The sequence below is a fragment of the Pelodiscus sinensis genome, chromosome 3 (assembly GCF_052426305.1).
Source record: "Pelodiscus sinensis isolate ZL-2025 chromosome 3, ASM5242630v1, whole genome shotgun sequence".
NCBI lineage: Eukaryota > Metazoa > Chordata > Testudines > Trionychidae > Pelodiscus > Pelodiscus sinensis.
In genome coordinates, this window is record NC_143054.1 from 48,048,738 (window position 1) to 48,075,191 (window position 26,454).

Below are 26,454 nucleotides of genomic sequence, written 5' to 3' on the forward strand. Positions count from 1 at the left end.
AGCAGTTTTCGAGTATCTGAAAGGGTGTTACAAGGAGAAAGGAGAAAAAGTGTACTCGTTGGCCTCTGATGATAGGACAAGAAGCAATGGGCTTAAATTGTGGCAAAGGAGGTTTAAGCTGGACATTAGGAAAAACTTCCTAAACCCTGGAATAAATTGCCTGAGGAAGTTGTAGAATCTCTATCACTGTAGATATTTAAGTGCAGGTTGGATAGACATCTATCAGGGATGATCTAGATGGTGCTGGTCCTGCTGTGGGCTTGATGACCTCTCGAGGTTCTTTCCACTTCTAGTATTCTATCATTCTATGTTTAATAAAGGAACAGAAGCCAGTTTATGCCTTTTCTTACATCATTTTCTTGTCATTATGTAACCTATGCTTTCTTACTGCATTTAGTGAATGCAAACACTGATTGACCCGGTATTAAAAAATTAGAAACAATGTAAAAAAAAGGATGATGATGTGAAAGAAAAGAATAGAATAAGCTCAGTCCTTTTTAAATGACAGGTAAAGGCAATAAAAAGGAGTAAAACCATTTTTTCTAAATAAGCAGGAATAATTGGATATTCGCAGACTGCAGATCTGATTAAAAAGAACATGCAGTGTTCTTCAGGGTCATTTCAGATTAGCATAGCACTTTAAATAAAATCCTGTTCTAGGATTTAATTACATTGTAAACTGTTGCATTTTTCTCCCACAGGACTTAGAAGAATTATAGTTAATTTCCTGGGAAATAGTTCTTAAAATGCATATTTCTTGTGATCAAATATTTGATTAAGGTGTGCAAAAGGAAAAAAATGTTTGTGCATTTGGAAAAAATAGCAATGAATGGAAACTGGATACAAATTTAATCAAGAATGGGTTAAAAAGTTCTTGAGTCTCATGGAAAAATTTTGAAAATTCTTCAATTTATAAACAATCCTCCTGTCCTTCACCACTTCTGTTTTTTCTAATTTCATAGCTTGTTACATCGAAACACATTCTATTTACCGGTAGATGCTATCCTTTTGGGGAAAAAATAGTGATGTATTTGTATATTGTGAAAATTAGTGATGTCTTTGCAGAAGCTTGCCTATTGAAAGGATGGCAGAATATCCACTATATCGAGATTTTGCATTTTGACTATGTGCATCTCTCAGCCTCAGGACTGCGCTGACCCAACTTGTAGTAAAATCCCAGCAGCTCTTACTGCATTTAAAATGCAGAGCAGCAGTGTGGGTGGCTCTGGAGCCAGCTCCTAGAGCTACCTCTTCTGCAGCCCTGCACAACAGTGATTATCGACAAATTGTATTGACTATATGATTAGCCAGACAATTGCATTTTAAACTAATGTATGTTTGGTACATGTGTCATAAGCAGGCATCCTAGAAAAACTTTTGCTGCAGACAAACATAGAATTTGTGCTTTTACAGAGAATCTTTAATTTTTACATTTTGTAAAATATATCATCATATAAGGTAGAACCCTGTGTCTCCAGTGTGCACACAGGAATATGGGATATTAATGCTTCAGTCCCAAGTAGATGGGGCTCCAGTTGGCAGCCGACAGATATGGGATCTCCTGTCATATTTAATTTTAATCATAAACAATAAAAAATGTTGGTTTTTTATTTGAATATTTTTTGGGATTTTATCACAGAAACGTGGAATTCCTGCTCATTAGTGCCTTTAATCAATTAAGTGAAGTGATTTATTGCAAGATGCCAATTTTAGGAATCATACAGTACCACAACCAGATATGTGAGATATGTGAAGATATGTGAGCTGCCTTTCATTGAATCTTAGGGTATGTCTACACTACAGCGTTATTTCAAAATACCTTATTTCATTTTGCTATTTTGAAATAGTGCGTCCCCACTGAGTGGACTGTGAATCGCATTTAAGGCTGGCCGGAACCAGTTCCAGTAGGGCACCAAGTCAGGACTTACTGTGTGGGGCTGCTGCCTGAAGCTATCTGAGGTCTGTGCTTAAAGGGACCCTCCCGGAGAGCCAGTTCTCAGGTTTCCTTGCTTGCTTGTCTACCTTGATGAGGGACAGCAAAGCATTTTGTCTCTGCGTGCTCTGGTTGCCCTCACTTGGGACACCACAGCACTCGGCAACATGGAGCCAGAGCTGCCCCCTGAGCACTCTGGTGCTTCTCTTGGACATGTTGCTGTGAGCCTGGCTGCACTTTCTGCAGGCTGCCATCTAGGAGGTCCATCAGGGGGCTGTCAGTATCCAGGAGGCCCTGCGGGAGAGCTTCCACCCTGAGGAGCACTAAGAGCCATCCTGTTCTGCCCCACTGGGGGCTTGTGCCTCATTCCTCCCTCATGTCCTTCCACTTACACCCTCCCAAACCCCCCCTTCCTGATGTAAAATAAAATGCATGTATTTTCATGAACACAAACTCTCTTTATTTAACAAAACTGGGGGAGGGGAGAATGAAACTCTGGTGAGACTGGTGAAAGGAGGTGGGAGAGGGGAGAAGAGAGGGTGGGAGAAGTGAGGGGGAAACCTGGGAGGAGTTAGCTGGAAGGGGAAAGCAAGGGGAAGAAGGGGGAGGAGAAGCTCAGGCCTCGGGGGTGGAGGTCTCGCTGGACCAACTTGATTTTTATGCAAACCTGCTCCTGAGTTCACATGTAGCCTTTAGTGGCCAGGCTGGCTGCTATCCTGCCATAGAGAGCTGCATTGCTCCATCTAGTGTGGAGATCATGGATGTTGGGGGCATACCCCCCAAACCGAATAAAGTCAATGATCTCCACCCTGGACCAGGAAGGCGCCTGCCTTCTCTGGGCCCTGGCAGGCTCCTGGGAACTGGCAGACTGCTCCTGTGGAGTGTCAGAGGGCTGGCTGCCAGTGGCTTACTGGCTCATGTTGTGGGGCCACTGGGTCAGGGCAGTGACTGCTGGCTCTGGGCTGGCAGGCTTGGATCTGGCACAGTCACTGTGGCCAGAGTCTATCCCTTTAAGGGCTCCAGGGAGGAGGAGAGAAAAGAGTGTTCTTGGTTGATTCTGGAGTGGCCACTAGGGCTCCCTGGGAAGGCTGGAGGACCCCTATTTTGAAATAAGTGTCTACACAGCACTTATTTCAAAATAGCTATTTTGAATTTGGCATTATTCCTCATAGAATGAGGTTTACCAAATTCAAAATAAGCACTCCGAATAATTTATTTCAAAATAGCAGTTTGGCTGTATATATGCTGGGAAAGTTATTTTGAAATAAGGGCTGTTATTTCAAAATAACTTTGCAGTGTAGACATACCCTTATAGGATTGGTCCATGCTACAAAATGATGCAACCCTTTCTAGAACTGGATAAGTAATTTGTTTCTTTCCTCACATGCAATTTTTTTAATTGGCATCCAATTTATTATCCCGGAAAATTTAGAGAATATGCACAATTAATTGCCAGGAATTTCTTTATTTTCATGCATTGAAAAGTTTCTTTCCATCTTAAATGTCAAGATTCTGGTCTGCAGAAAATGAATACAATTTTCCTTTAAATAACAATCAATATTGGATTAAAATATTGTCAGTGAAGATAAACTTTTTATATCTCTTCATAATCCATTCAGTGGTTCGTAGATCCAAACTTATTCAGAGAATGTCAGAAATCCACATGATGTTGTTCTTTTAGATCTCTGATTTGACATGTGTAAAAACACATCAGAGTGGACAACACTTTAATAACAACATAGCTTCAGCTACTTAAGAGCACATGATAATACTACAAAGCTTGATATTTTATTTATACTCTAAATATTCCCCAATATCATGTTTTTTTCTGTTGATAGCATTTATTTCCTTTCTCCATGATTTTAACTGTTTTTGTTCAAACCACTCTCCTTCTAGATATTTTTTCAACACATTTGTGGAACACATGCAGATAACCATCATTTTTGTAGAACAGATTTTACTGGACCTTTAATTAAGTCTGAAAGCTGCTCTCGTGTCCCTAAATACATATATAAAACATAAATACATACATAAAATCAAACTTCAGAGCTTTTTAGTGCCTGCCTGATTGCTTTAGTTACTCCATGTCTACACTAGGCAATTATTTCAAATTTACTTAGTTTGACTTCTGGACATCCGATTTTACAAATTCAAAGTTCTGTGTCCTCACCATGGGTGTGTCTAGACTACATGGCTCTGTCGATGGCTCCATGTAGATGACTGTACTCAGCAAAGGGAAATGAAGCAGTGATTTAAATAATCGCTGTTTCATTTACATAAAAATAGCCGCCGCACTGTGCTAATCAGCTGTTTGTCGGCACAGCGCGGTAGTCTAGACAGGGATCAGCCGACCCCAGAACCATTTGTCATCAGATCCTGTAAGCCTCGTTTCATGAGGCATAAATCGCTGCTTCATTTCCCTTTGCCAAGTACACTCATTTACATGGCTCCATTGATGGAGCCATGTAGTCTAGACACGCCCTATCAGGAAGAATCAAATGTAGCCTGTGGTAGTGCATCCACATTAATGGAGCCTTCCTCTGATTCAGAGCCCCAGGATGCACTTTGCAGAGATGCGGGAGGCCTCCCAGAGGCCAATTAGTTCAATTAGCGGCAAGGCCAGTGGTCGGTTGTGCCAGGAAAAGGGAATGTGCCTGGAATGGGATGAATTGTCATAAAACCATACAGAAAAGAGACAGAATCACCAGGAAAGTGAAAGGGACCATCCAGGACTGCCCAGTCCTGAGGCTCCAAGGCAGGTTTGCAGGAGGGGCTGAAGTCCACTTCCCTGAATCATATGGGAACATTGCAGGCTGTTTCCCTTCATCAGGGAGTGAAGGGAAGGTGCACAGTTTGCTTCATTCCTCACTCTGGCTGGAGAGTGCAGGGGGAAGATGAATTTGGACCTGCCCCAGCCAGGGGACAAGTACCTCTCCCTTGCTGTGCCTGCTAGAGCTGCAGCATTCATGGAGAGGAACTTCTCACCAGGCCCCAAGCTCCTGCAGTAAGAGGGGACTGGGGTAGTCCTCTCTCCCCAGGAAAGCCTGCATATTTCCCACCCCTTGTGCACCTTTTAGGTAGGGTAGTGAGGTGAAGCTCCCCCCCCTCCAAATTCATATGAGAACACTGCTGGCTGTCCCCTTCATCTGGGAGCAAGGGGAAAATGGCTTGGGAGCACTGGAGGCAGAGGGACCTAGACCTGCCCCAGCTAGGGGATATGCACCGCTCTCCTGGCTGTGCCCACTGGAGCTATGGACAGGTACTTCTTACCTCGCTCCACCTGCTGCAGTGAGAGAGGTCTGGGGTAGTCCTTTATCCCCGGGACAGCCTGCATACTGAACCTCTCCTCTCCAACCCCACCTCAGAGCAATGTTTTAAATGAAGAAAAACAAACATTTGAGTTAAGGACCTGAACAACGTCAGGTAAACTTTCTGGTGGAATATAATAGTAGAAACAATGGTAATTTTAAGTACTGGAATAAATAGGATTTTTTCTTTTTTAGTCTACTGTTTATTTGAGAAAGTTTGTCGGTGAGTGAGCGAGCGAGTGGGCCTGTCTGTCTGTCTGTTTGTTCAAGAACTCCTACTAATCAGTAATACCCAGGACCACCAAATTCTGTATACAACTTCCTTCTAGCATAACTTAAAACAAGGTCAGGGTTTGATTGGGCAGGAAGTGGGGAGGGACAGAAGCCAGCCTGGCCATTTCAGCGGCCAGCTCCAGGCACCTACTCCCCAGCCAGCATGGTCTCCATCATTGCCAGCTCTGGGAAGCCACCTCCCAGGCACAGCAGCCCCTGCCATAGCCAACCAGAGGAAGCTGATACCTGGCCACTGTGGTCCCCAATGTGGCCAGCCCTGGGGAACTGCTGCCCAGGCAGCTCAGCCCCTGCTGGCTCCGGCACCCCCCACATCCTCAAATCCTTGACTCCTGCACCACCACACTCCCAGCACCAAACTTCCCACATCCCCAAACCCCTGCCATGACTCCTGCACCCCCCATGTCTTCAGGCCCTGCCCTGAAGGACATGAGCAACAGTAAGTAAATCAAATATATATCCTTAGATACTGTAAATTCCCGAGTTAGTGTTGGATTTGGGACATGCTCTTTGAATAGTTTATTCAACAATGTTTTTAGCAGGCAAAATAAGTATCTTGTCTGAACCTTTGTGTCCATAATGGTAGACAAGAGAAATTTTCATAACATAAATGGTACAGTGATGGAAATGAACCTGTACAAAACAGTCAACCAAGGTGTGGATGTGTTTGTCTTAGAAGTGGGGATTTATAGGAGTGAAAGAGCTGATTGGAATGATGAAGCTACTGTACTGAGGGTAACAATATAGGATTGTATTGTACTCTGAGACAAAACATTGCTCTTAGTCAATGAACAATTCATGCTGTGTTCCTTGCCAAAATGCAATAGTAAAAAATATGGCAGATTTATATTCAGTGAATGAAAAATCCATCAGTAGGTAGTTCTTTGTTAAGAAAAATCAGAAAGGAACAAATTGATTGGTACTGTGAACTAAATTGGAGATTTGCTGAACCAGTTTGGTTATCAGTGTAGCGCCCCTCTGCACCCGGTTACCTTCTCTAATGCCAATCTACTTACAGGTTTTGATATACAGGTCTGGGTTCTTCTGGATCCCGCCACCCACTCGCAGGGTGTATCCTCTTTATTTTTTCCTGTGAATTAATTTGGCAGTGCCTCCACCCCCACCCCCTCCACATTCCTTCCTGGCAGGGTCACCAGGGCTACTTGGGAGGAAAATTCTAACCACAGGGTAATCCCCACTTACTTGCCAGATAGTTGGAGACTTCCAAGAAATAACACAAACACATACAATATATTCAACATAATAATTATATTAAACAGGAGACAAATATAACATAACAGAGTAAAACACTATTTTTAGGTTCACCGGTGCCCACGCTGCTAATATGTTTGACTTGCCCCAGTCACGTGACTTGATGTAGAAAATGTAAGATTAGTGTCCTCTTGGTACGCGTACTTTGTTGGGGCCCTTGATGACCTATGACCACAAAACTCTTCTCTGCAGTGGTTTAGCAGTGTGGTTGACTGGGTTCAGTACAGCCCAAAGGACTCACAAGCAGGATATGGTGGTAAATCCCTCCACAGGTTTAATATGCAGCAGGTTATAAAATCCCCAAACCCTTACTCTCTGGCTTGAGGGCACAGTTCAGGGAGTAGGGGTCCCCAAAACAAATTTCCTGACTGACTAACTAAGAGATCGTGCACTCACAAACTCCATGAATGATCCTCAGGTTCAGAGATGACTCTGGACTCCTCAGTCACTGCAGAGGGGCTGATCTCTGCTAGCAAGAATCCTCTTCAGGCAGGAATCAGGCTGCTTTGGTCTCAGGAATTCCCCTCACCACAAAGGGGTGTAAGGCTCAAGGTGCAGATTACACAACTGTACTGAAATCCAAACTGTAGTCTCCTAGCCCAGTGTCCAGACATACACAGAGCAGGCAGAAGCCCTGAACTAGCAGACAGAGCAAAGCTGACCATGTGGTGACTGGTCTCACCTAGGGAGCTGGAGGGCTAACTCAGCCTGGCTGCGGAAGTTCCCCAGCAGACTCTACAAACTGGGAATCAGGAGTGGAGAAAGGAAAAGCCCAGCTGAGGGATCTTGCTTTTGGGTCCCTAGAGGCCAGTTCTCAGGAGAAACCCTGCATGCAGACCTGGGGTTTACCAGCTACCCACACAGCCAGCTCTGCCCTTGTCTTGGCTAGCTCCAGACTCACTCTAAAAAATGGCTTCTCCCCTCTCCTGAACTCCCCGGGAGGTGCATCTCACTCCCTATTGATTGCTGGGCAGACTCTGAGTTTGCCTTGGCTCTTCCTCCCTACCAGGGACAGTGTGCTTCTTCCTGAGCTGCCAGCAGGCAGAACCCCAGGAATCTAGGTAATCTCCTTGGGGGTTACATCAGGATGGAGAGTGTGCGCACATGATACATGCTTGCTAGGTAGGGATGTCAACATGTAGATGACTAAGCCTGATAAGCCTGGTCTTAATGGAACGAGGTGTACTGGTAGTTCAAATTAGAGAGCCTAATTTGAACCTTAATTCGAACTACCTACTCCATGCCGTGTGTAGCCACAGGCACAGAGTCCTCACTAAGGGGGATTTAAAAATGGCGGCACCCAGCAAGATGCAAATGAAGCCCGGGATATTTAAATCCCAGGCTTCATTTGCAACTTCAAATGCCTACATTAGCCACCCTAGTTCTAACTAGGGTGGCAGTGTAGACATACCCGTAATGGCCTCCACAAGGATTGACTCACAACCCTGGGTTTAGCAGGCCAAGGGTCAAACCACTGAGCTATACCTCCTTCCCCCCTCCTCCATGAGCTTGAGCTCCCCATGAACAGAGGCTGTGTGGCAGCAGCCCCTGTCCCTAGGAGGGTCCGAGCTCTCCTTTTTAAACTGACTCCCCTCATAGAGAGGAAGCAGTGCAGGGTGTCAGGAGGCTCCCCAGGAGTGGAACCAGGAGTGCACTGGCTGCCGACCGCACTCTTTCGACTATCTAGTAGTCGTGTAACCACTAAAATTTCATGCAGTTACACAACTATTCAATTACATGCTATCTAACATCCCAATTACTCACCACTCTTCTCATACCATCTTTCTGCTGAAGGCAACTCATTTAGTTCAAATGGCTTTCTAAGTCTAATGACAATAAAATACAGTTGAGATTAGTATAATCATACATGAGCATGGGATGTGAATGTGAATAAGGGGAGAAGAGAGTTTTACTTTGCTTTTGCTTGCTTATCAAATAATTTTTATACATTTTAATGATCATCACTTTTATGAAGATGAGCCAGTCCATTCATTCTGACCATATTACTTTGTAGCTTCTTCTTAATTTTTCCCCATTTGGAGATTTTCAAGTGAGATACTCAACTGATCAGAATTATTTACAATTTAATATTAAACTCAGCACTATGAATGTCACTTGTTCTTGTCAGGCTGGGGTAATAGCAGAAGGAGAGACCTCCAAGAAAAACACAAAGCTTTAAAGAAAGCACTTTTGGTGGATCAGTAGGTGGCACTCTTTCGCTGAGTTGGTACTGTAGAAATGCCCCAGCATAGTGCTGAATGAGGATTAGCCTTTAGAGAATCCTAAGACTGGAAAAGACCTTGAGAGGTCATTTAGTCCAGTGCCCTAATAGCAGGACTGAGTATTATCTAGACTATCCCTGATGGGTGTTTGTCAAACCTGTTCTTAAAATTTTCCAGTAATGGAAATTCCACAGACTCTCTAAGCAATTTATTCCAGTAGTTAACCACCCTGACAGGAAGCTTTTTCCTAATGTCCAACCTAAACCACCCATGCTACAATTTAAGCTTCTTTTCCTGTCCTCAGATGTTAAGGAGATTAATTTTTCTCCCTCTTTCTTTTAACAACTTTGAACACATTCTCTTTGGATTCCTAGTAGTGACTAGAATATACATGGAAAACTACTGAAACTTATAAACTTCTGGGAAACTAAAGAAGCACAAGAAATAGCAAGGATAGTTAATTGCAGGACATACTTTGTTCATTTGTTTGAAGTGTATTCATAGATTCCAAGGCCTAAAGAGACCGTTGTGACCATCTAGCCTAACGTATCTAGCACTGGCCATTAAGCTTCTCCAAGATTAATCCAGTCTTGATTTAAAAATTGCCAGTTGTGGAGAATCCACCACAACATTTTAAAATTGTTTAAATGATTCATTATAATCACAGTTAAAAATGCCAGAATGAATTTATATAGCTTCAATTTCCACCCAATGAATTTTGTTATACTCTTCTCTGTAGACTGAAGAGCTAAATACTAAATATTTGTTCCTCATGAAGGTACTTACTGACTATAATCAAATCACCCTTATTCTTGTCTTTGTTAAGATAAATAGATTGAGCTTCTTACAGCTATCACTATAAGGCAGCTTTCTAATCCTTTAATCATTTTCGTGGCTCTTCTCTGCACCCTCTGTAATTGATCAACATCTTGTTGAACTGAGGACTCTAGATCCAGACATGGTATTATAGCAGTGGTCTCATCAATGTCAAATAGAGATAAAGTAACCTCTCTACTCCTAGTTGAGATTTTCTTGTATATGCATTCAAGGATTGTATTATCTCTTTTGTCCACATGGTCAGTGGCTTATTCAGTATAACCTCCAAATATTTTCAGTACTGCTGCTTCCCAGAATGACCCTCCTATCCTGGAAGCAGTGGCGGCCTGAGGCGGGCTGAGGCAGCTGGTGCCCCATGCGGAACGTGCAATCGGCACCCCCATCTGCACGGCCGTCAATGGCCATGACATCATCATTGAGCGCCCTGGACGCCCCGTTGAAGATGGCACCCTAGGCGACGGCTGAGTTGGCCTATGCTCACGGGCCGCCCATGCCTGGAAGTATGTTTGTTCCCAAGGCATTCGTTTACATTTAGCCATATTAACATTCATATTTTGTGCTCATGCCCAGTTTACTAAGCAATAGCTCTGTATCATTGAACAGTCCTTTTCATAATATACCACTTCCCTATTTTATTGTATTATCTGCATACTTTTAGCGATGATTTTATGTTTTCTTCCAGGTCATTAATGAAAATGATAAATAATATAGGGCCAAGAACTGGTCCCTATGGGACCTTACTAGAAACAAGCCATTCAATGATGATTCCCCATTTACAAGGAGTGGAACTTCTTGCCGGAGGATATGGTGAAGACCAATACTTTAACAGGGTTCAAAAAAGAGCTAGATAGATTGATGGAGATTAGGTCCATCAATGGCTTTTAGCCAGGATGGGTAGGAATGGTGTCCCTAGCTTCTGTTTGTCTGGAAATGGGTGACAGGAGAGGGATCATGTGAGGATTACCTGTTGTGTTCCCTCCCTATGAGGTATTGACCACTGTTGGCAGATAGCATACTAGACTAGATCGACCTTTGGTCTGACCCAGTATGGCCGTTCTTATGTTCTTATGTTCTTACAATTATATTTGATACCTATTTATCATTTTTAATCCATCAAATACACGCCACGTTAATTTTAAATCTTTCTATTTTTTTAATCAAAGTGTTATGCACTATAAAGTTAAATGCCTTAAAGAAGGTTAAATATATTTAGCAACACTATTACTGTTATCAACCAAACTTTTAATCTAAAAAACTAGTTTAGTTTACATTATTTATGATACTTCATATTACACTAAGAAATGTTCTTTAGTATGTCTTGAAATAGTAATGAAGTCTTAGAATTATAAAAACTCATTACCGTATCCTGCTATTAAATTGATGTTGAGGAGAGACTCTACCATTTCTTTATGTGAACAACTTCCTCCACATGCCCCCTAACTTCATTTGCTCTCTACTCATCCTTTCTCTGTTATCGCTTTCCTTTGACTTTTTCCCTCTGTATTTGACTGCACTGATGTTTTCCCAGTTCAAAATAAATCATTTCACTCCCCTTTTCTCTCTCCTAACCTATCTACCAACTCCTCTTTGTCTGGCTATGTAGGAAGGAGGACTGGAGACACTGAATGTGCTTTTATTAGGCCACAACTTTATTTTTCAATGTCTGGGAGTACCTCACAGCTAAAAGAGTACAGTACAGGCACACTTCTGTTAACTCTGTCCTTTACCAGTTTTGGTTCCCAGCCATCCTGCTGTTGGTTCTTCACCATCCCACACCTCAAATGAAGGTTAAGTGTAGAATTGGCTCCCTGCCACAGCAGTCAAAGGAGGCCCCAAATCCACCCTCCTATTTCTACTCTTTTAAATCCTTTATCAAGACATATTATCTGATAACTCTATCCCCTCACTACCTGAAATGGATATCTACCCCACTTTTGCATAGCTCCTCCCAAATCTGCTGTAAGCAAAGATGAAAATAAACCACACTTTGCCTTAGAAAAATCTGGCAATGAGGGAAAAATTCCTTGTTAGCTTCCCAGGAAAGAAGCGATTAGCAGTGTGTTCATCACAGATCCTGACCAAACCCAGAATTTCATCACTTGTGGGTGCTTCTCTACCTGGTCAAGGCAAAAGCTCCTCTCTTCCAGTTAACTGTGGGTGGGATTGCCACCATTATGACCTAGTCTGCAGCAGAAAAAAGTCACTCCCTGGCTCTTTATCTCATAAAGAGACACATAACTTCTTTCCGTGCTTGATTGTGTTGTTTCTAATAGGTGTGTGTGTGCTGTGTGCACTGTCATTTCAAGGCATTTCTCCTAGTAGTACATATCAACTGTAGTACCCCTTGAGTGGCATCTTCATGGTGGTATATATAGGATTGCAGACCAATGGTCTGCTTAGTTCCTTCTTACTGTCAGTTGTAAATAGTTCTTAAAGTTGTAGCATAGTTATAGTAATAGTTGTCACATTGAGGAAGTTCCCTCAAGCTTCCCTGAATGGGGTATGCCTCAGTCTCAAGGGTTTAAGTTCTGAGCATGCTGCAGGAAGACTATGCCCAAGGGCAATCCACATGTTTCATGCCTTAAGAGCCTGGGAGATGGCCATAAAACAGTTAAACACCCTCATTTGCAAGAGGGTTAAGAAGGAGCAGAATTATTGCCTCAAAATCCTTTTAATGAAGGCAGCTCTTTGCCTTCATTCGGCACCAGAGGCAGCACTGGTGAGAGAAGTGTTCAGTGCACCAGCTTCCTTGTGAGATATCTTGACACCAAAGAAAGACTCCTCCAGAAAACACCAACACCACTTCTTGGCTCACAAACTGGTTTGGGCATGCAGCATCATTCACAGTCCCACATAAGAAAAAGAAGGTGGACAGGGATTGGTCCCCCATCAGGAAACCACACAGGGATATGAGCAGGATACATCCTATGCTAGGACACACATAACCTAGCCCTCGGATCCTGGTACTATTAACACCAGCCCTACCAGGGGCTCTGTTGAGTACAGTGCCTGTGGACTCCCTGACTCGGCAGGAACTGGAAGATAAAAATGACCTGCTCCTCATGCCTGATACCTTTGAGGCTGCACAGAACTAGTTGCCATGATGGCACAGTCCCTGGCCTGCCAGGCACAAGAACCAGGAGCAGTCCAAGGCTGTGTCCAGACTCCATGCCTCCGTCGACGGAGGCATGTAGATTAGCCAGATCGGAAGAGGGAAATGAAGCCGCGATTAAAATAATCGCGGCTTCATTTAAATTTAAATGGCTGCCCCGATCTGCCGATCAGCTGTTTGTCGGCAGATCGGGAGAGTCTGGACGCGATGCCCCGACAAAGAAGCCTTTCTTCATCGACACAGGTAAGCCTCGTGAAACCAGGTTTACCTGTGTCGATGAAGAAAGGCTTCTTTGTCGGGGCATCGCGTCCAGACTCTCCCGATCTGCCGACAAACAGCTGATCGGCAGATCGGGGCAGCCATTTAAATTTAAATGAAGCCGCGATTATTTTAATCGCGGCTTCATTTCCCTCTTCCGAGCTGGCTAATCTACATGCCTCCGTCGACGGAGGCATGGAGTCTGGACACAGCCCAGGTGACAACACAAGGCCTCACTATGTCACCTGAACTTCAGAGCTGGGGCAAGCTAATGATGCTATGGCATCACTGCCCATCACCGCAGTCCATCATCTATTCCTTGGCACTGTTGAGCTCTGCTCCTCCATGGTCTGGCTCACACTACTCATGGAACTTCAGTGATCAGTTGTCAATCTCTTCATGTAGTCGGTACTGGTCTTGGTCTTGCCACTAGTCCTGGTACTGCAGATCATGGGATGTGCTAGCAATAGTGGTATACAAACCTCTGCTTTGTCAGGGGCTGGTCCAGTGACCTTTTTAGACCCTTTGGACCTATGATCAGGTTCAAGGGCAAGGTTTCAAGGATGCAGCTGCACCTCATGTTGCTCCTTAAGTCATGTCATTCTCTTAGAGCACTAGAAAACCTCCCACATGACAAGAAGCCTGGGTCTGCACAAGTGGGTGCAGCTCTTGACCCAGCAACCCATGTGGTGCCAATGTCAAAGTCTGCCCTGCATAGAGCAGACATATCCAAACCATCCTCAGGTGGCCTGAAGAGCAGGAGAACTCAGTTCCAAGGCTCTCATTGTCGTCTTCATCTGATGAGGTGGTGGCCCGGACATCCTCCATCACTACACTCTCAGTGATGGACAATAGGGTACACCAGAACCTTTATAAGAGGGTGGCACAAAACTTACATCTCTAGTCTGAGGAGGTGACAGAAGATTCAGACCCAATGGTGGACATTCTTGACATGGAGGGTCCTTCCAGGGTGACTGTGTCCCTTTTAAAGATCATATGAAACACCACAGAGATGTTATGGAAGACCCCAGCCTCCATATCTGCCATGGCCAAAAGTGTGGAAAGGAGATATTTTGTGCCACAGAAAGAGTGCAAACACCATTTTACACAACTTCAGCCAGGAACATTAGTTATGGATGCAGTGAACTACAAGTAGTGGCAAGGTCAGTCAGGTCCTGTCCCAAAGTCAAGGCAGGCTAACAAGCTGGACCCTTTCAGCTGAAAAATCTACTTGACCAGAGAGCTCTAGCTTTACATTACTAATTAACAAGCAGTGCTCAACCAATAGGTCTTTAATTCAATGGCATTTGTTAGCTAAATTCCAAGAATGTCTTGAGTTCATAGTGCTTAAGGAAGGCAAGATGGTGTCAGGGATCTTCCTCTAAGGTGGCCTGGACTCATTTGACTCTGTGGCATGCATCATGGCCAGCTATGAAGCTGCATTGTCTCAGATCACTTATACCACATTTCTCTACCAGTTGGGATTGTACTGTGAGCATTCCCTATGTTCTTTACCTTTAGATCCACTGATATCTCCCTTCTCCAAATAGAAGTTGCCATTCAGATCTCTCGCTCGGGCTGGATTTATGTCTCAGGCCTTGTCTTTGAATAGCCTGACTTTCTCCCTTCAAGCAGGAGAAAGCCTTCCGCTTAGCCTTCTTCCTGAAACTGGTATTTGTTTCTCAGACTTCTTGCACTGGAAAAGGCAGCTGCAAGACTTTTGCCAGTTTCCTTCACCTGAACACCTTTGGCTAAACACCTGATTAGCTTTCCAATCTGGGGAACTCTCTCTTGTCAGTGTCTTTCCTCCTTGCAAGGGAGGAGGCTGCTTTATGTTGAACGATTTTTCCAATTTTTTGTCCAATCCTGAATGGTTCAGGGGCTAGAGTGTCAGAGGCAGGCTCTGGCTGAAAGACTTACCTGGGTGACTCCCAGCCACCAGCCAAGCAAGTTTCTGAGGCAGCCTTCCTGCCTGCCCTGCCTTTGCAGAGGTTATAAGGGCCATGTGCATGTGTGAATAACTACCGGCCAATGGGACTGCACTGAGGGTGGGGGCAGCTCATGAAGTCAATGTCCCCCCTTCCCTTTCAGGATCACAGTTGTGAAAGAAAAATGACCCAGAAGCCTCTTTTCTGAGCAACGTGTGGGTGGGGCGAGCAGATACCCTGCCTGGGGTTCTCCACTATGTCCACAGGCCAGATATGGTGGCTTGACAGGTTGGATCTGGCCCGTGGGCCATATTTTGCACAGCGCTGATCTAACCAGACCTCAGTTATATGCACCTTTGTCATTTCCTCTTTGGATTACATCAGTGCTATAGTATCAGTGCTATACACCCCCAGTATGGAGCCTTTGGAAACTCACACTGCTGTGGACTGTACTAGTTGGTTTTCTAATCAACACAAGCTACTGTAAGCACATCAGATTTGTCCTCTATTCTCTATTCTGATTTTCATAGAATGCAGAATCAAGTTCAAGATCCCAGTCTTTATCTTTGAAGTGTTCAATAGCCTGGTCCAACCTATCTAAAAGATTCCCCAAAGCTCTAGGATCAGGAAATATGGTTGGCAATTCTGTTTTTTGGACACATTAGAACTTTGTACAACAAGGATAAAGATAAAGATTATCTGTTCAGTAAACAGAGTTTTCTCAAAGCCAGTCTGAGACTATTCAATGTACTCCAAGAAGAATTAAGGACCATCACAAACCTCTCCTTCCATTTTCAAATGCCAGACACATATCCTCACCCTAGCCTTCTCTAGCATAAACACATAACACCCTGAACATAAATTAAAATACATTGCTATCTTAACCAAATACTATAAGGAAAATAATGTATCTCCCTTGATAAGAGGATGAATGTGACAGATGTTAGTCTCATTGCTTAATGGATGCCTGGAAGGTGCTCAGATATTTACTATGATGTTTGTTAAAGAATCTATGTAGCATAGAATCTTCGGTAAGTATAGATTAGGGATATTAATGGTTATAATTAACCAGTGGGAGCTAGACCATGTTTAAACAGTTAACTAATTAAATGGGATTTTACATCCTGGCTACGTCTAGACTGGCATGATTTTCCGCAAATGCTTTTAATGGAAAAGTTTTCCGTTAAAAGCATTTGTGGAAAAGAGCATCTAGATTGGCATGGATGCTTTTCCGCAAAAGCACTTTTTGCGAAAAAGCATCCGTGCCAATCTAGACGCACTTTTGCGCAAAAAAGCCCCAATAGCCATTTTCATGATTGGGGCTTTTTTGCGCAAAACAAATCTGAGCTGTCTACACTGGCCCGTTTGCCCGAACGGGAGCAGCATAGTATTTCCGCAAGAAGCACTGATTTCAGACAGTAGGAAGTCATTGTTATTGCAGAAATTCAAGCGGCCAGTGTAGACAGCTGGCAAGTTTTTCTGCAAAAGCACTTGCTTTTGCGGAAAAACTTGCCAGTCTAGACACAGCCCCTGAGTATAATTAGGTAGATCATCACCTGCCTTTGAACTAGTTCACTGTCTTTTATATCTATATTTATGTGTATCCCTGACTTCCTGTACCAGCTTATCATGGGTAACCTGGTGATCTATGTTTCAACAAGCATCATGTCTGTAACAGAGTAATAAACCCCAGAGAAGAAATGTCTGCCTCTTTTTACCAGAGGATCAAGTACTGTTTCCATAGGAAAACAGAATGACTAAAGGTTAGCTATATCACCAAGACATGCTGTTAGCAAAGTGGTTTTCCATGGAAGGAAAATGTTTCAGTTAAGAAGAAACTTTTATACTACAGAAAAGCAAATGAAGCGTGAGTCATATAATTCTAACAATTGAAGGAGTTTTGTCAACTAGAAATATTTTAATATCACTATAGATTCTGTGAACTTCAAACTAATGTCTAATCAGTCAATATCATCTTCCTAAATTATTTAGTAAATTCACAAAGATAGATCAGACATTTGATAACACCAGAAGCTCAGCAGTGGGTAAAATTGATTGAATGCACTTTGAGCATGAATAAAAGAGTTTATGATTTATTGACACACTGCAGATTAATCTGAAGCCACACTGAGCAGTGAAGCACAGTAGTAAGCTTGATTTGTAGGAACTTTAAGAACAATCTGATGGGAAGGGGAAAGAGTTTGATCATGTTTCTTGGCATAAAGCATTTTTGGTAGTTCCCAGTGATTTTGTAAAATGTTACATGAAAATTTTGGAAATTGTTTTGTGATCAGTCCTTTAATGTAATGCCTATTGTAGTTCCATTATTCACTTTAAAATATGAAGCCTATCATTTTAGAAATAACTAAAGAATATGTAGACAATTGAAAAAAGAGTAATCCTGATTCACCCTATATTATTATAGAATTGGTAGTTAAAATCATATCTTAATAATTACTGTATATGGCTACTAGTTAATCAGAGTAAGCAAACTAACTTTTTTCCATTTTATTAATTCCACCTTTAAATTTTCCTCCTCGATATTAAAAAAAACCTTAATCCTGATGTCCACATGAACTAAAAACTCAAAACAAAAGTGGTATTGGAGGTATTTTGAAGTCTGGATTTGAATTTTGTGACTTTCAATTCCATAGATTCTCTTTCCAATTTTAATCCATAGACATGTTTTTCAGGGAATGGCACAGTACAAAAAAAAATGGATGATTTCTTTTCTGTCTAAACAAATGGGATTTAGATGGCACTGAGAGATTTGTGTCAGTTTCCAGTGAATTTTAGATTTGAGCTTGTATATTCTACTTGTACTGTATTAATCGAAAAATATACAAGGTGATAAATCCATTGTAACAAGTAATATGGACACAGGGATCATGGGAGCAGTCATGCAATACTTGTTATTAAAAGAGTTTGTGATAAAAATATATATTAATCTTTCTATTTTGTTGTTGCATGATTTGTTGTGAGGCAGTATTAAAATGGTGATAGGTGAAAAGTAATCTTTTCAGAAAATATATTCAATACAACAAGAATATCTGGGAATTATTACTCAGAATATATAGTTCTTCTCAAAAAGGGATTTGACAGAGCCAGTATGAAGCTTCAAAATATGGTAAAAAACCAACTCCCTTCATTTTCTCTGAACAAGTGTCAAATATATAGATAATTAAGCAGTTTGGTGGGGTCTTGTATTTGGAAACAGATGTTCTATTTGAAAATCTTACAGAATATTTCTATTTGATAGATCATCTTGACAAATATAATATTTTCTTTCAGAGTTTGGTGCTGTTCAATTTAATTATCAAAAATATAGAAGAAAACATGGCACACTTTCTAAATGAAAATAAGGAATAAGTTTTGAACCATCAGAATAGAATAATAGTTGCAAATTTGATATAATATGACATGTCATAATATAAAATGAACTTTATCTTTGCGTAACACTATCCATAGATAATGTTAGTTTTATATCTCAATGCAGTCTATGAATGTATCAAAAAACAATGTATATTACATATAGCCACACTATACAGCTGAGCAAAATTTCCAAATGTAAGAAAATAGAGGAATGCACTGGATACATTCAAGGAGAGTGATCGAACACAAGGAAACTCAGAGGCTCAGGGACTAAGTTTGATTTTTATTGCAAAGGTCAGATGTTAGAGGCCAGAGAGGAGATGTCTTGAAATAGGATTTTGAAAAAGTCAGGGAGTTAATTAAGCACAGAGAGGCTGTTCCAGATGATAAAGCAGCATAAAAGAAGAACATACCACCAACTGAGAGGAGCTGAGAAGGGAAAACAGAAAGAAGCATGTTTTTGGGAGAGTACACAGAGCAATCTGGAAAATAAAAACAGATAAGGTCAGAAAACTAGAGGGTGAATCAAAGGAAAATCTTATTCACTGGAGACCATGTTCAGACCTTGTATAAATGGGTGCAAGCCTGTTGACCAGAGTTTAACTGTACTGCTCACACCATTTCTAAATTTGCCTTTGAAAGAAGATTTTTTTCCTTGTTCTGACAACAAGACATTTTGGGTTTGGATCAACTGAAATTCAGAATTGGACACTAGAGCTGTCAAGCGATTAAAAAAATTAATCACGATTAATCGCACTGTTAAACAATAATAAGAATACTATCTATTTAAATATTTAAGATGTTTTCTACATCTTCAAACATATTGATTTCAATTACAACACAGAATGCAAGGTATATAGTGCTGATCTCAGGCTCCACGCAGAGCTGCCACTTTGAAACACCGTGGCAGTTTCAAAGGTGCATCACTGTACTGAGGCTGGGGTCAGCTGGGGACCCCTGCTGACCCCAGACTCCGCATTGTACTGCCCCTTTGAAATGCTGCGGTGGCGTTTCAAAGGGGCAGTGCCGCACAGCTGATCCCAGGCTTCCTGTGGCACTGTCCCTTTGAAATGCCACAGTGAGCCCAGGATCAGCTGTGCAATGCTGCCCCTTTGAAATGCCACCGCAGCATTTCAAAGGGGCAGCGCCGAACAGCTGATCCTGTGCTTCGGCAGCGCTGCCCCTTTGAAATGCCATGGTGATGTTTCAAAGGGACAGTGCTGCACAGCTGATCCCGGGCTCCTCGTAAAATGCCAGTGATTATCATGCATTAATTTTTTAATACGTTAATTCTGCCCTGCGTTAATCGCAGGTGTTAACATGTGTTAATTGGAAGCTCTCGTGGAGACACAGGTACAACTAGAGTCAGCTCTCCAACTAATCTAAATAGAGCATCTATCGCACATGCTCATTTGAGTCCAGGCACTGAAAACTGATCCAGCCTCAGCAACTTCTCTTGAAATGGAATAGTTTCCTTATATTCTAGGAGCTGTGGTTCAAATTATATATGTCTTCCAAGATTACTATTATTTTTTGTCTTTTCAAATCGCCAGAAATCTTCTGGATGCCTGCCAGACAAGTAAAGACATGGTCACAAGCCAAAAGAGCATGTGTTTGACTAAGGTATTGCTGCAGTGTCTTAGCAGATAAAATTGGGAGCAGGAGGAGAAACACAAAATGGACAACAAAATAACCTGATTGTGTAAATTAGGCACATACGTCTTGATGGTTCATGATTTCGGTTCTTTCTGAAATAATCAGAATTGATCCACTCTGATACATGGTGTTTGGTATCTAAAGGAGATTGTATGAAATGCTACATCCTTAGATTTCATACAGAGAAGTGGAGAAGAAGAAATTACCAAAGAATAAACACTTGAGGCACTATTGTAACATGACAGAGGAATATTTAATAACAATCACACACACACACACACACACACACACACACACACACACACACAAAACCCCACCAACAACAATGACTGGAGATACAAAAATGAAACCAGAACACAGAAATTCCTGAAAAATTCAGTAAACAGTGCCAGGTTAGGAATGTCCTGCTTAACTGTTTTAAAAGCAAGGTCACACCAAGGCCAGGATGGATGAAAAGGAGGCATCTGAGGTAGGAAAGCCAAAAAGGCAATTTACTATGCATAGAAGAACAATTTCAGTATTTTGGAAAGGGAGGAAGCAATCAAAGAAGCTGGCTTAGAAAAGGGTTAGAGATACAAGAATATAATATTTTCCAAGATCATACTATGAGGGAACTGCAGAGATAAGCAAAACTAGTGGGTATTTTCCTATGCTTGAGACATCCACAAACATGATAAAAATGCACACTCATCTAAAGCACACGTGTACAAGATCAAACGCTGTACAATGAATTGCTAAATTCCTTTTCTATATGTAAACTGCAAAACCTACATGCACTTTCATACATTTCTTCCAAACCTCTTACTTGTTTTAATGCAATAATTTGGTCCTCACTGTAAAGATTTCCATTTGCCATCATAAAAAGTTCTAGATATTCTGGATAACCAGGTTTTAATTTAATTTCCAATCACCATTACAGGGACAAGGAAAAGGTTAGAAAAATCCCATATATTAAAACAAAATGAAGCTACTGAATTTCTTTCTCCAGCAACCTTTGAACTCTGGTTCATGTCCTTCTCTTTGTGGTTGTCCACCAGCCTTTTTTCTTACCTTTCCGTGAGGATGAATTTGTCCTAAATTCAGAGCTCTGCTCAGCAATATGGGAATGGAGGGTGGGGGGAGAGCATATCTCCACAAAATGGTACCACATAGCTGTGACAATAGTTAGAGCAGCTGAAGGTCTAGTGCAGGAAGCAGCTCTTCCACTGTCCAGTGCAGAGTTCATCTATTCAGGGAGAAGTCTTTGCTGGTGACAGAGTATGCCCACTTTGCACTGGCTCTGTGTCTTAAAGGGTATGTCTACACTGCACTTTAAGCTCAGGTTCTGATTCAGGTTTGATCTCAAATCCCCCTTCATCCACACACACACAAGTCTGATTTCAATCAGCTTGCATGCAGGACCAGGTGTTGGGACCATGCTTGGAGGATAGTTCAGAGCCCAAATCCCTCTGTGACTTGAATATAAATCTTATAATTGTGCAGCATGGACACAGTTGTAGCTGCATACCTGAGTCAGAAAGAGAGCTGAATCCAGGAAATGAAAGTCCAGATTTGCAATGCAGCATAGATATTCAGGTGTGTGTTTAGAAACATTGAATTCTCAAGTCCTGACCCCACAGACCTGGGTTTACAGTGCAGCATAGAAATCACCAAAGTGGCTTCATTTGAATGGAGAGTTGGCCCTATGCTTTTTTTTAACCATGGCGACGAGCCTCTCCCCAATTTCTTCCATTCCATGTGATCATTATTCACCAAGATAAAAAAAAGAAGTATCTACATCAACCAAAGTGAATGTGGTAAAAGAAATGGGAAGATGTAAGAGCACCTGGAATAGTCAAAACTCTGACATGAGTTTTGGAGATCTTTGTGAATCCACGCTCGTGTACATTCATAGTTAGGGATACAAGACAACAATTTGTATCCAACGGCAGCACATTATTAGAATTATATATGAAGCAGAATTTTTCTCCAGTGAAAATTTTGCATGTTTGTCTTTCCATATTGGAAAGAAAACTAAGAAATATATATTTTTCCCATGGAATGACATGTTTGAAAAAAATTAGTTTCAGAAGAACTGAAATATAATTTTTCAACATTTTCTGTATCAATAGCCAACTTGGCTACCTGGACAGCTCACCATCTGATGAGTCCTGGCATGTACCTTGCCTGCTTGTTAAGCAAGCAGCCCAGGGATCCTATTTCTTGAGAAGCCAGGGAACCTGGGAAGCCAGAAGGCCCAGGAAGTTGGCAAGCTGAGTAAGTGTTACCTAAGTAGCCTGCTACGTAGGGATTCTGCCCATCTATGAAACTATCCACCTCTGACTAGGTTAGGCATCCCACCCATCTTAAGACAGACAGCTGAGGAACTGTCCAGTAAGGTAGCCAGATGCCCAGCTTCTTGGGTAGTCTGGGGAACTTAGTACTCTGGAGAACTGCCAGGCAAGGAGCTGGGAGAGCAGCAGGAAACAGACTAGTCTATCTGCTGGATTCCACCAAAGGTTTAGACAGGATCTAAAGAATGGAAAGCTTTGATTCAGCAAATTAGAATTTTCCTACACAAAACTGTTCTGTTGGAAAATTCTTGACTAGCTCTAATCAAGGTGTGTTAGCATTCAGATGTTTAAACAGACTCTCAGTCTCAGCTATTTTCAGTCCCTTCCTCAATTTTTACCCATAATGATTGGATTCTTAAAGCACTACTTAGCATGAGTATTGTCTTTTGAATTAGGGCTCGAGAGTTCATTTCTTTCCAATGTGAGAGTTTCATGACATCTTGAAGTTCTTGCTCTGTCCTTGGTGCTGCAATCCCGGATTAGGGATTAAAGAGTTCTCATTGGAGCAACTTGAGTCCTGGAATTTCCTCCCTAATACCCAAGTCCAAGTTTGGTGAATATTGTTTTTAAGGACACAAATACAAGTCAAGTTACATTTGTTTCCTTTGTTTTTTTTTTGTAATTTTTATCCTTACACTTAGGGTATCCCATCACTGAGATAGGTGCCTGGTTTGTGCTAATTGCTAGAAACAGTTGCTGATTTTAATGCCTGTAATGCGCTAGGCTATCGTGAACATACATAGAATAACAATAACCCAAATAAACAGCATCAGTTGTACTTTGTCCTTAACTTTTGTGTTTTATTTTTGTTTTGTAGTTACATTGAAGTCCTTTTGTAGCTGCACAGCTATGCCATATATATCAAGTCTGGGAAGGATTTGTTTCTCCATTTAATGTTTTACTTATAGGAGTTACAAGTTTATAGATAGTAGCCCCTGTGTTATGATAGTATTTTAATTTAGAAGCAGATGACCGTTATTTCACTGTAAGCCTTTTCACAGATTTATAGAGTCATAAAACTGATGGTGCTTTAGGGACGCTTTCAAAGAAGAGCAATGAGAAACATTAGTGGAAATGTTTGCAAGAAAAGTGTTGCTGGATAATCTAGAAGTTGCTTCAGAATTGTAATAATTTTGGGGGTGAATTTGACTACTTAAGCTAGTGACTTATAGTGTAGGCACATAGCATATTTTTTGTATCTTCTCTGCAAGCATTGCTAGCACATCCTGCCACGACTACTCAGTTCTGACATTTTTTTGTTGTAGCTATATCAGGCACTGGATATTAAGAAGAGAAGGCAGGTGAGTTAATATCTTTCATTGGACGAACTTCTGTTGGTGAGAGACACAAATATACTGGGAAAGTGTATATACTCTTCCCAGGCTTGAAGAAGAGTTCTCGGTATGTTTCAAAGATTGTATCTCTCACCAACAGAAATTGGTCTTGTGAAAGATATTAACTCTACCATCTTGTCTTTTGAATAAAAAAACCCCTTGATATTCCAATCCAGGTTTGCCATAAGCAAAGATTAACAATTGTTTCATGGTTTTCCAAAATGGGAAAAAATGCCCATTGCTTCATTTAGGTTGATCAAAATCTCTATACATGTTAATGGTTATAGCTCAATTGAAAATGATAATCTTTCTAAACCAATCCTCACTTCTCAGAATTTCTTCATTTACTAATCATATCTATGTGGGAATTTTACTAAGGCACCATTTTACTATTCATTTTGCTTTTCACAGACTTTGAATCCTTATTTTTCCTATCGAGATAGAATTATTTACACCCATAATAGTCTGTTTGAGAATGCTAATGATTATGTGTAGTTCTGTGTTTCATTCTGTGTTTAAACAATGCTGAAGGGGCTCTGAATGTACTCTCTTTCAAATGCCGCAAAGCAGATAGCTTACAAATATATTAGAAATGCAAAATGTTGAAACTTAACAATAGCAATCAGTGTTGCTTTGTCTGTAAAATAATCATGTTTCCCTCAATATTACAAATCTCTTCCTACATTAGAGTTACTTTATGATCATGTATACTCTTATCTGCCTACCTGAAAAGTTGAGAAGAGACATCAGTCAGTAGCACTGGGGAAAAAATGCAATGCCTAGCAGGCTTTATGATTTTAGAAACAAGATAAAAGCTTTATGACTCAAAGAAAACAATCAAATGCTTTTTTTGTAGCCACAAGCATCATATTTACTTAAAGGATTGTGACTATAAAAGCAAATATCTCTTACAGGAAGGCAGGACAAAAGCTGTCAGAGAACAGGGTAGTAAATAGCTCTGAAATTGTTTTCTCTGCTTCATTTCAGAAGCTTAAGGCTACAAATGTTTGACCTTTTACAAATGGAATGGTTTCCTGCAGGTCATGGTGCTGTACTGAATGCTGATGGTTATGTGGAACTTGATGCAATCATCATGAATGGAAAAACTCTCGCTGCTGGCGCAGTCTCCTGCATCAGGAACATTTCTAATCCAGTGACATTTGCTTGTTCAGTCTTGGAAAAGGTAAGGGACTTTTATTTTCTTCCTCTGTGTGGTTTTAGTGCTAATGTTTCTTGACAAGGGGACAAAAAAGATTACATGATTGTTAAAAATGATCCAGAAAATTTAAAGAGATCAGGGAGAAAAATGTTAAGTTGAATAAACAACTTAATCACATCTATTGTCTGTCATTTGCCACCAAGACAAATTAGTGAAATGTGTAAGGTGTTTCTTATGAAAGTTATATTATTTTAACATTAATAATTTCATTTTTAAATGACTTTTACACCAATTAAAGGCCGAATCTTGAGCCCACTGAGGTCAATGGAAAATTTTCTGTTGACCTCAGTGGGATCAGGCTTGGCCTTCCGTGAAATTTTTCTTTTTTGATTTGTTAATATTACCAAATGAGCACTATTAATGCTCTCTTCCATAGTGCCCCTTATTTATGGAAGTAATCCATTCAAGACATTACTTGTATTTCCTTCAAATTCCTCCGGCAGACTCACTTTTGCAGTGAAAACTACAAAATCAGCCAGCTCATGACTAAGTTGTGCAACAGTTAAGGAAATTACCTATCTGCCTACATCAAATAATTGTGTCAGATACGATCACTTCATGCTCCTTGTTAATTCTCCATTACAGCTAATGATGGGAGACCAAATAAGACTGTGATAGCAATAGAAGTAGAAGTCATCATAAAGGGCACCTAAAATAATCACTTTCAACATGAAGGATTCTTTGCAGAGAAGAAGGCTAATGTTCTGTCTTGCATGAAAGAATATATCATGCTTACAAGAGACACAGAGAAAGCAGGCCCAAACATCCCTGGCATATACATTTTTGTGAACATAAACAGCAACTTTTGTGTCAACACAGTACAGACAGTCCCCGGGTTACATACAAGATAGGGACTGTAGGTTTGTTCTTAAGTTGAATTTGTACATAAGTCAGAACTGGTGTCCAGATTCAGCCGCTGCTGAAAGTGACCAGCGGCTGACTACAGGAAGCCCGAGGCAGAGTTTCTCTGCCCCGGGCTTCCTGGAATCAGCCGCTGATCAGTTTCAACAGCAGCTGAATCTGGACGCCTGGGACAGAGCAGCTGGGGCGCTGCTGGGTAGGTCCCCGCAGCACCGTACCTCTGCGCTGTGGGGACCAATCCAGCAGCACCCCAGCTGCTCTACCCCAGGTGTCCCCAAGTCAGCTGCTGCTGAAACTGATCAGCAGCTGCTTCCAGGAAGCCCGGGGCAGAGCAAGTCTGCCTTGGGCTTCTAGTAGTCAGCCGTTGGTCAGTTTCAGCAGCGGCTGACTTGGGGATGCCTGGGGCAGAGCAGCTGGGGTGCTGCTGGGTTGGTCCAGTAGTGCCAAGGAGCGGCACTACTGGACCAACCCAGCAGCACCCCAGCTACTCTGCCCCAGGCGTCCTGATTCAGTCGCTG

At 41.7% G+C, this 26,454-nt stretch overlaps 1 protein-coding gene across 2 annotated transcripts in view; it reads left to right on the forward strand.

Annotated features, from left to right (window-relative positions):
* LOC102461237 (isoaspartyl peptidase/L-asparaginase-like) overlaps positions 1-26,454 on the forward strand; it is a 110,373-nt gene that overhangs the window by 37,693 nt on the left and 46,226 nt on the right. For both annotated transcript variants that reach the window (XM_089777097.1, XM_089777098.1), the window contains exon 3: positions 24,897-25,039. In XM_089777097.1, coding sequence (XP_089633223.1) covers positions 24,897-25,039 — 143 coding nt within the window. The remainder of the gene's footprint in view (positions 1-24,896; positions 25,040-26,454) is intronic.